The sequence below is a fragment of the Gasterosteus aculeatus genome, chromosome 20, assembly GCF_964276395.1.
Source record: "Gasterosteus aculeatus chromosome 20, fGasAcu3.hap1.1, whole genome shotgun sequence".
Lineage (NCBI taxonomy): Eukaryota > Metazoa > Chordata > Actinopteri > Perciformes > Gasterosteidae > Gasterosteus > Gasterosteus aculeatus.
In genome coordinates this window covers 12,533,398-12,544,763 of record NC_135707.1, presented here as the reverse complement: position 1 = coordinate 12,544,763, position 11,366 = coordinate 12,533,398, and the positions used below count along the sequence as shown (strand labels likewise).

The following is an 11,366-nucleotide window of genomic DNA, read 5'->3' as shown; positions in this document are numbered from 1 at the left end:
GCTATGGGTTAGTTTAAAAATAAAGGAATAAAAGTTAAAGTTACAAAGTTAAGAATATTCAAAAATTAAAAATAAAGTGCACCAGTGAACAGAAAGTGACAAGTGAAAGTGACGTGTGCAGTGAGAAAGAAAGTGACCGGTCAGTCAGTGAGGGACCGGACTCTGTTGATGAGCCCGACTGCCGACTGGAAGAAACTGTCTTCGTCCTGATCGACCTCATCCTCAAGGGGCACAAACGGGTTTTGTTCGGGGTGAGAGGGGGCGGCTATCTTTTTAGCTCGCTTCAGGGTCCTAGAAGTGAACAAGTCCTGGAGGGACGGGAGCATCCTCCTGGAAAGGGAACAAACATGTTTTATCCGGGGTGAGAGGGGTCGGCTACAATCTTTTTAGCTCGCTTCAGGGTCCTAGAAGTGAACAAGTCCTGGAGGGACGGCAGATTGCAGCCGATCACCCTCTCTGCAGGGCGGATGACACGCTGCAGCCTGTCCTTGTCCTTGGCTGTGGCTGCAGCGTACCAGACGGTGATGGAGGAGCAGAGGATGGACTTGATGATGGCCGTGTAAAAGTGCACCGTCATCGTCTTTGGCAGGTTGAATTTCTTCAGCTGGCTCAGGAAGAACAACCTCTGCTGAGCTTTCTTGGTGATGGAGCTGATGTTCAGCTCCCACTTGAGGTCCTGGGTGATGATGGAGCTCAGGAAACGAAAGGAATCCACAGTGGTGACGGGGGAGTCACACAGGGTGATGGGGGAGGGTGGGGCGCTGTTCCTCCGGAAATCCACAACCATCTCCACTGTCTTTAGAGCGTTGAGCTCCAGGTTGTTCTGGCTGCACCACGACACCAGATGGTCAGACTCCACCTGTAGGCGGACTCGTCCCCACCAGAGATCAGTCCAATGCGGGTGGTGTCATCCCCAAACTTCAGGAGCTTGACGGGCTGGTGACTGGAGGTGCAACTGTTTGTGTACAGGGAGAAGAGCAGAGGGGAAAGAACGCAGCCTTTGGGGGAACCGGAGCTGATGGTCCGAGAGGCTGAGGCATGTTTCCCCAGCTTCACGTGCTGCTTCCTATCGGACAGGAAGTCTGGGATAATATTGCAAAACATTCATCAGTGGACAAAAAATGAAAGTTTGACGTTTCTGGTGCATCTGCTTGAGGTCATTATATGCTACTTTATACTTCCAGTCCACTGAATTTTATATATTTTTTATCTTGCAACAGTAGTGTTATCATATATTACTATCAAATCAATTGTTTATTGTTAGAAAAAGCTTACATTCCAAGCACAATTCAGAGCTGATGCCTCATATTAAGTATTTTTTTTGTCACCACGAGCCATGATGAAACACTCAAATAGAACAGAAATAAAGGCCAAATTTGTAATTTGATTTCTTGGCCAAATATGAAAGTCAGCTGTAATAACACCGGAAGTAGCATAAACTGGCGCTCGTGTGTTTTTTATTTATTTAATTTATATCTGACCTAGTTAAAATGTGTAGACACAAGTCTCTCCGTAAAGTTTCTATTTTTTTACATACAAGCAAAAGATACACCGCCACTTTTGAAAGCCGGTATATAATTACACAAAATATAACTTAGTGTTAAAATGATTTAACTAAAAGGTCAGGGAGTACATTCTCGGTATAGAAAATAACATCTTCTCTGAAACAGTACACAAACTAAATATCAAAATGGTCTTTCTTTTAGTGAAATACTATAAGACCTAATGTGTCACCGTTCTCTTTTATTTTGAAAGTAATAACCGGAACAGCTATGCATTTCCCTTCTGCCGTCGCCTGGCTTGACTGCCCCCGAGTTTGAGGAGAGGACAGGGGAGCGACAGCCCGGAGCGCCGCGCCTGTTCTGTCTTTCCTTGGACCAGCTGGACTTTTCACAAGCCGGTTCGGGCAGAAACAATGTTTTGCTGTCACAGAGACGAGTAAGTAATCGGTTTAATAAGAACAAAAAGCGACAGAACCACCCGGTAGGATGGGCGAACCGGCTGAATCTGCGCTTGAAGTTAAAACCACCGGATCCAAGTTGCTGCTCCCTGTCAGTGAGTTCTTGGGTTTTCCTCTTGATCAGGTAAGGAATACTTTATCTTACTTTGTCTATGATCCACAGGCCGACCATGATGCTTCAGAGCAGAGGCTCTCCCCTTACTGTCACGTCCAATTATGTAATTCACTTCCCAATTAGTAGATTAAAGGGTTCTCTGTGCTCATGTCTCTGTTTTTTAAATAGCAATTGAGTATTTGAAGAACGAAGCTGGAAAACCTTTCTTCCTTTTTTAAGCTAAATTCTGTTTCTTAAATATCACAGCAAAACTAAACATGACATTGTACTTAATGAAATAACAGAGAGAAAATGATCGCAGGGGATGATGACACAAGTGGGGAAAGCAATCTTTTCTCGCGGGAGTTTAATTTTTGTGACAGCTTATAAACAGCAAATATTGTGTTTAATATATTTGCTGAGCGTGCTAAAATAAAACCCTCCTAATCTCCATCCGTCCCACACAGGTGAATTTTTTGGCGTGCCAGCTGTCTGCCCTGGCCGCTGCCTTCTGGTTTCGCCTCTACCTCGGTCCCGGCCACGCCAATCCACTGGTCCGCCACGCCGTGGCCGCTCTCCTCGGCGTCGTCTTTCTCTTCTTCTGCTTTGGATGGTACTGTACGACGCTGCCACGGATAAACACACACAGTACTTCCTTCAGTTTCTCTCCCTGAAAGAAAAGAAAAGAAAGTATAGGAGATGCAGTTCATGATGGCATTTCATCAAGAGATCAATCAATCAATCAGATGCTGTATCATTCAAATAACAGCGACGATGCACACTTGTCAGGTTGTGTTTGTCCTTGTCTGCAGGTACTCAGCTCACATGCTGCTCGTGGTTCTGGCAAGTTACTTGATCGTCATCAAAGCCGACATTAACAATGTACACAGGTTAGTGATGGTCTTAAAAACGTCACACAAAAACCCGGTTAAAAGTTATGGAGACAAAAGTACGGCCCTGAAATGTGGTGGGATTGGTGGCTCGTAGACATATTAAATATCAGGTAAATATTATTGATTGTTTTGTTATGGACAAACATGAGTTCCTTCCGATGTAGAGGTTTTGTTTTCCTGGCGTCATGCTGACAGGTTGATGCTACACTTCCTTTCTAAGACACTGTCGCAATTCTACTTGCTGTTGTCTTCCAGGAAAACTTCTCACACGAGATCGTCCCCGAGGCCGTTTACGTCTTACGAGTGTGTCTGGTCGAGTAGACAGATTGCTCCGACCATATAATGGCATATTGTACTGACAATCGATTTGTAGCAGTAAGGCAGAACGAAGAACGAAGATTCTATTTAGTAATTTACTCCATCGCACACATTCCAACACGTACTGCGTGTGATTTACCGGTTACATTTGGCCCGACCGACCACCGCGGTGGAAAGAAAGACGATGATGAAACTGGTCTCGTTCCAAACATCATGGAGCAAATCGCTGCTCGCTGTTGGCCACACACCTCTTTGTCACTGGAGTGTAAGGCGGTGACTTTTAGTGAATCAAAGCAAACCCGACACACCTTCGCGCACGCCCACAAAAAACAGTAATAATCCTGCTGCGTCATAATGCCAATACTTTCAATACATTTGTGTCTCCGGTGGGAAACTTTGACTATTGCAGATACATGGAAACGTTAAGAAAGAAATGTTGCTTCATACACATTTTCAGTCAGTAACTTCACTTTTAATGAATAAATAATTCATTTTTGGCCCGTTTCTAATTTGAAATGGCACACCAACGAGATCAGCAGTCACAGCAAAGAATGATTCAAATGATTTTCTGATGAAGACATACTTCAGTAAAATAGAACAGTAGGTGAGAACTCGGTAATACGCGTTGATGTGGCGGCCCTGCTTTGTAATATTTACACGTGTGCCGCGTGCCACCAAAACACCGTAGTTGTCCTTTGTCTGATTAGTTTTTTGGCTCATTCCTCGGCGGGCAGGTATTCCATGGTGGCGTCTGTGGGCTACTTGACAGCGTGCCAAGTGAGCCGAGCCTTCATCTATAACTATGGAGTTCTGTCCACGGACTTCTCTGGGTAAGGAAACACGTCGTCTTCTCTCTTTGCCGCACTTTCTGGCTCCAGCGTATTAGTCAGCTCAGTTAACGTTTTACAAACTGCGTGCACACTCGCCGCCGCCCCGGCCCTTTGTAAATAACACATCTCTGATTAAAAAGCAGCAGCGTGGAATGTTTTGGCTGCTCAAAGTTGACATTGTTGCTCCAGGTAGAGGTAAGGTACTAGCTGCCTCTTGACAACTGGGACTTTGTTGTTTTAGAAAGAAGGCTGCTTCTAAAGCTCTTTAGTGTTTCTATGTTTATGTGAACATAACATTTGGACTAGGAACCTTTAAGAGGTGCAAAGAGGAGAATTTAGGAAAGCAGAAGAGGGCGTTTCCTACAACTCAAGAGGAGCGGGGGCTCCTCCGGCATCGTCTAAAGGGACCATTTTGCAATTGAAACTCATCAACTGCCACTTTCAATTCGCTGACACGTGTGTTTGTTGCGAACTAAAGCGTCTACGTGGAGAAGAGTTATTCGGCGGCGGCGCTGGAGGCCCCGCGCACACCGGCTGGCACCCTGAAAATGTTTCTCTAGAGCCAACCAGCTCACACTGCCAGACGCTCGGCCCCTTTCTGCCTGGTTTTGCCATGCTGGCCACACAATGCAGCCGACTCACACACAGGAACCAGTGTGCGTGTGCGTGTGTGTGTGTGTGTGTGTGTGTGTGTTGGAGAGAGAGAGAGAGAGAGAGAGAGAGATGTAGTTGTCTCTTTGTGCATACACATTCACATTCATGGGAGAGAGGAGTCTCTCTCTATGTCCTTCGGTCCCTCTTTACATTGCTATGTTGTATCTGGTGTATATCGATAAATCTTAAATGTACAATCAAATTATTACTGATTATTGACTTTTTATCGCATTGCAAATGTGTATAAAAACCTACAGATGGATGAAATCCTCTCAGTAGCGTTGTTCTATTGTCGTCAGCAACTTCATCGCTGTGAACCGGCTGGTTTGTGAAGGTTAGGAGATCGGGAGGAGCTGCATTGGATTGATTCGTGACCCAACTCGACATTGCTTGAAAACAATGAAGCGATTCACGGGGCTAAATGAATTCTCCGGCCTTCAGCCAGATGCTCAGACGGCAATCGCTTTGTTTCATTTAATAAATGACCAAATATGCCGCATGTGACGGTTAAAACGGTTTAATTAACACAGCGTGAGCGTATTCCTCGGTGGAAATATATATACTTTCACCTCAGAATCTAAGTAACATTGGTTTCCATTCATTCTCCTTCTGCACAGGCCTCTGATGATAGTAACCCAGAAGATAACCACACTGGCTTTCCAGCTCCATGACGGTGAGGCAGTGGAGGAGACGCGTTAGCATCAACAACGGCTCCCTTGTATTTAACTCCAACGTGAACCACGATGACATTGTGTCAGAAACTGGATCTGAAAGCTGCTAAATGGAATTTGTACAAGAAGAAAGTGACAAAATGAATGACGTTGTCATTGGGTTCTTTTCAGGTATGTGTAAGAAATCTGAACAACTGACCTCCGGGCAGAAGCCTCTGGCTATTACGTAAGTTTTTACTGTCCTTTATTTGAAATCTAACCTTTAGGTTCACATAGTTTACAATGTTGCTTTGATGCTGATCTGGATGTCCACTGGATTAACACCAACTTTAAATAATAAATAACTGTTTCTTTCCTTTAGCCATGGAGGACAAATTCAAGGAGATGCAATCACGGTGATTTGCTTATTCATGTCAAAACGCATGATGGGAAATTACAAAAGAATCATTTTGCATGAATATTTTAAAATATTTCCGCATGTGGATCAATAAATACCAGTAAGCAGAACACCATGTGTGTCATCTTACAATGAATATTCTTACAAATTAAATACAGTTTTTAAAAGTGTATTTAAAAATGATTTCACTTTTCAATGATGCTTGGGATGTTTCCATTACATACACGCGTTGACCGCTGCATAACCAGGGATTTAGATTACAGCTCAGGAGGTCAAATTTTTATTTTAAGCAACAATAAGATTTTCTGTATGATTTCCTGGTTTTTCAGTGTTTGATACCCCACCATCGTCTACTACAATGCTGAACTAAATGAACCATATCATAAACTGGTTAATCACATTTAGACTGTCTCATGTTCTTTTTTTTTTAAGGTCACTTTTTGTCACGGAATCTTCACTTGTATGTTACATGTCATCTACCAACCAATAACACAGCTTCTCAGTGCGTGAAAAACAAAGGGCTCTACTAGTTTGAAAGGATTTGCCCTCATCTTCCTCTTCCCGCAGTGTGAGGCCTTCTCTCCTCGAGTACCTGAGTTACAACCTCAACTTCCTGAGTGTCTTCGTGGGACCATGCAGTAACTTTAAAGAGTACATAGACTTCATAGAGGGCAGACACATCGGCCGGCGGCTTGGCCAGCACTCTGGGACATGTAACGGGCAGAACGGCTATGAAAAGACACCGGAACCGTCCCCCCTGGTAAAGACATGAACGCATGCCAGCTTGCTTCCTCTTATGACGCAGCTGGCACTGTAGGAAAATCTGCCAGCCCGATCTTGCTTCGCGGCGTTCTCCTACTTTGCTAACTGCTCAGCAGTCGTCTGCTTTCTCTGCAGAACGCTGTCTGCCGAAAACTACTCGTCTGCAGCGGCTGCATGCTGTTCTTCCTCACTTTGACCCGGTCTTTGCCAATAAAGTACAACGTGGACCCCCATTTCGTCAGCCGGGCCCCCTTCCTCACAAGGCTTACCTACGCCTTCTTCTCCATACAAGCAGCAAGGCCCAAATTCTACTTTGCCTGGACACTAGGTGAGGACTGTGTGTGTGTGTGTGTGTGAATAGAATGTGAATAGAAGGTCAATATAATGAGAATTTGAGCAACATCAATATGCTACGGACGTCATTTCATTGATTTATTTCTGTCCCGTGCAGCTGATGCGGTCAACAACGCTGCAGGTTATGGTTTCTTGGGGTTGGATGAAAATGGAAAGCCATCTTGGGACCTCATCTGTAACCTCAACATCCTGGGGATTGAGGTATCCTCGGCATTGCACAGCTTTTAAAACACATGCACATACATGTCGGTCAACGCTGACGATGACTTACATGACAGAGTTTCTGTTAGGTGGTTATTATTATTTGTTGCTGTCTCTTTTCAGACGGCAACCAGCTTCAAGAGATTCATAGACAACTGGAATATTCAAACAGGAATTTGGTTAAAGACGTAAGTACACATGTACACAGTACACATGCACGCAGCCGGAAAAGATTTATTCAGCTGTTGTGAATATGTTTGATTTCTCTCATCCGCTTAGTGTGTGTTATGACCGAGCGCCGAAGCACAGGCTGGCGTTGACCTTCATCCTGTCCGCCCTGTGGCATGGCGTCTACCCTGGATACTATTTCACCTTCATCACTGCCATCCCCGTCACCATGGCAGCACGAGCCGTGAGTACCTGGCTGGAAATTCTGATGACTGTGTACAACTGATATGTTTTAATTTTTCGTCAAATTTTCGCTAATAACAGTGGCTGATCGGATATTGTGACGCCATTCGTCTGTCTCTTCCCGCCAGGTACGGAAGTCTTTTCGCATCTATTTTCTGGGCAGCAGAGGCTTGAAGCTGGGTTACGACGTCTTAACTTGGGCAGCCACTCAGCTGGCCATCTGCTACACGGTTATGCCTTTTCTTCTTCTTGCAGTAGAGCCCACTTTGGTTTATTACAGGTACGATATTTATCCTCTTACGCCTAATTCATGCTTGCCCCCTTTGAATAATGTATAGAAATCTGTCTGTAGAGACATTTTTCAGAGGATCCACACAACAAACTAAGGAATTGTCATCTTTGCAATTTCTTTCTCGGAATGATTAAAGACAAATTATATTTTAATAAGGGCAGCAGCTAAAGTCATGCCTAAAGAATTTTCTCAACCATTAAAATTCACCATTAACATTAGAATTTCTTTCAGGCCTCGCCTCTTCATGCTGATTAACATTTCCCCAAAATGTATTCTTTGTTTTTGTTTTTTTTAGGTCTATGTACTTCCACATTCACATCATCAGTATTCTGGCTGTGATTGGCCTGCATTGGAATCACAAACCAAGTGAACCTTCTGCCACCACCGAGAGGTTTTCTTCCTCCTCCTCCTCCTTCTCCTCCTCTCCGTGCTCAGCGCAGTGCCAGCCTGTTCACTCCAACAATATTGACAAAGTAGATTGAAAATGACCTCTTTGCACTCTTTTACAAAGCTCTCAAGTGAAAATCCCTAAAGGGAATTCAGCCACTTCAAAATCTATTCCTTGGGGACAATTCAGATTCACTATTTCTGGCACTGAATGCAGATGGGGAGAACTGTTCTGCCACGGCGTAAGATTAACAAGATCAGAACCTGATTCTGATTCTAAGACAACTCGTGAAACATGAGCACAGCGCAAAAACTGGCAAGACAACCGCAACCACCGGGACGCTGGCGTCCACCCGTCCCTCCACTCGTCCCCTTTCTCTCTACAAATCACAACACGAGCTCGCCAACAATGCAACAGTGTAAAGAGGGAAAGGTGGGATCTGAGCCAGCACAGTGGGATAGCAGCTCGTAAGGAGGGCACAAATACCAGGACACACACACACACGCCGACACTGGGACACAAATATGCTCATACTGTCCAGGACGCGCTCGCACTCCGTCCCTCTCTACATACAAAGGCTGCTCTTGTGAGGCCACGACAAAAGGGCAGGAGGAGAGAAAGACAGCCCTGGTTAGTATGCGTGTGTAACTGTTTTACTCTGTCTGACGTCCCACTAACCTTTGTCACTGACCCTGTGTGTGAGTGTGTGTGTGTGTGTGAGTGTGTGTGTGGACCCTGTCATAATGTCGCCACTGTTCTTTTTTCTACTGACTGAGTGGAACGACACTTGAGATACCAGTTAGACCATGCAGCTCTCTACCTTTCCAGTGAAAACTGCTATTGTGATGGATTATAAGGAAGGCGTGGCTGCTCTGGATACTCACAGAGCTTTATGGTTATGTTTTTTTGTAAAGTGATGAAATGATGCTCCGATTGGTGTTAACAGTTGGAAGCACAAGCAAACGTCCTCAGCGATCTCTTTGTTTACAAAGCAGCAGGGGATGTAACGGTAGTTCTCATTGTGTTCCGTACTTTACCAGGTTAACGGGGCTGGTTACCTGTTATCATGATGTAGAGTATCAGAACAACAAGCTGTTGTTAAACTGAGAGGAAATACACTTTCCTTTTGGCTTTGAGAGGTCCGAATTTCACACACAAGTTCATCCTTCACCATCTTTTACTTTAGCACAATCACAGTTGATGAATCAGAAGGTGAGGTTTAGGGTTCAAGATGAGTTCAGCTTACATTTATTCATTTTTTTTAATTTTTATTATTATCAAGTGAAAAGACATTTTGAAGCATTGGGGTTTTTAAAAGTGGCATAATGGCTTGTTTTTAACAGTGCAAATGAACTAAATTTATGGGTTCTTTAAAATAAGGTGTGCTAATGATGCAAGGCAAGAATATTATTTGGGATTTTTTATTTTATTTTGGAAGAAAAATACATTTACCTTGAAATGTCAGGCAGTCCTTTTTTTTGGATTTTAGGATTAGTGCAATTACTGCATATGTAATATATTTCTTTGAGTATAGCCTGTATAACATGTATCTGTTGATTCATGTTGGACACAATCTTTATTAGCTGCCCTGAATCTTTAAAAAAAAGCCTCTGAATAGAGCTTTTATTAAAGACCAGACGGTTATTTTCAGAGACAGATATGTCAGAGATAAATAGCTTTAGCTTTGCTGTGACAAGAAGGATCCAGTTCACTTGTTGATCTGCATTAAATTAACATCTATTTTTAGATAGATTCCACTATTGTTCAAGATTTCAAATGAAAGGAGAAGGGACCTTCCATATCCTACTATTATTAACTGGCCAATTAGAATAAAATCTCTTTCCAATCAAATCATTATTTTGAGTCTCAATGACAGCTACAGTCAATGGCCGACTGCACCTGAACCCACAAGAGGTGCGAGTGCTGACTGGTCTAAAACTCTTCACAAGTATATACAATAAGCCTTTAAACCTGACATGGAAATGACTGTAGCCTTTACGTGTTTTTCTGTTATCATTAACGAGTTCATGCCACTGTTTGCTTTGTAATGTGTTTTTATGCAGGGAAATGAGCAACAAATGGCACTGTATAATGGCAAGGTTGTCAAAAATTGCAGCTATTTGAAATTCTCAATACTGATGTTTTTCGGTTTGAAGATGTATAATACAATTTACTGACTGTGAGAGTGTGTCGCGCGATTTAAGCATTGTTTGTATGAAGGAAAAGGATTGAGTGGTATAAGAAGATTTGAGTAAAAAATAAAGCTTTAGTGAAACACATTTTTATTGGTCAAAACTGGATTGAATAAGTTGGTATACCATAATAATAATGGAGAAATTCTAAACCATTACAAAGACAACACATTCTGACTCCCTTTAAGTACAACTATTGAACATGTGTAAGTCCATTTATTTTTCGTCGGTTTCTATCAAACTTCTCTGCCTCTCAGTTACAGCCTCAAACCGTATCACATGTGAAACCCTCTATGTGACAGCGGCCCCACGCGGACATTTTCAAAGCGGCTTCTTCTCGGTTCCTTGTGTCACCTCCGTGTCCGTTCCCCTTTGACTTAGGTGTGTGTTTGCATGTGTGTGTTTGTGCGTCTGCGTTAATGTTCTTATCTTTCTGCACACAGAGCTTCAGTAAGTCTTCTGCCTCTCTGTTGTGTTTGCTGCTCACCAACTCAAGAGCTCAAGTTTTGCTGCAGCAGCTGCAGTGAATTCTTAGACAAATATGGGGATAACACACATGCATATAAGTGTTATTAAAATGCATAGCAAGTATGTAGTTAGTAAGTACCAGTATATTACCTTGTATATTAATATGCATAATATGCATTAATGTCTTGTTAAACAAGTTCACTGCTGTCTCACCTGAACAAATGTTTGTAACAGTAACAAGTAAAATTCATGAGATTAAAATGCCTAAACAATCAGCAATCTAGCCCTAAACTACTGCTATTTATCAGCATATCATATTAATGTAGGTCCCTTCTAAAAAAACAGAGTAAAACATTTAATATATGACCTTTAGAAAATAATAAAATTAAAATTATTTTATCGTAGGAAGTTAGTGAGAACAGAGCACGATTATAATAATCCCCCTACAGGTAGCTACAAAAAAAGCTTGATCCAGAAATGT

At 42.9% G+C, this 11,366-nt stretch overlaps 1 protein-coding gene across 1 annotated transcript; it reads left to right on the top strand.

Annotated features, from left to right (window-relative positions):
• Positions 1-1,808: 1,808 nt before the first annotated feature.
• mboat1 (membrane bound O-acyltransferase domain containing 1) lies at positions 1,809-10,504 on the top strand. The gene is made up of 13 exons (XM_040164348.2): positions 1,809-2,084; positions 2,522-2,667; positions 2,867-2,944; positions 4,000-4,095; positions 5,367-5,422; positions 5,592-5,646; positions 6,385-6,577; positions 6,715-6,907; positions 7,031-7,134; positions 7,258-7,322; positions 7,414-7,546; positions 7,674-7,825; positions 8,133-10,504. The coding sequence occupies exons 1-13, from the start codon at positions 1,989-1,991 to the stop codon at positions 8,317-8,319; spliced, it is 1,554 nt and encodes a 517-aa protein (XP_040020282.2). The 5' UTR covers positions 1,809-1,988; the 3' UTR covers positions 8,320-10,504.
• Positions 10,505-11,366: the final 862 nt, after the last annotated feature.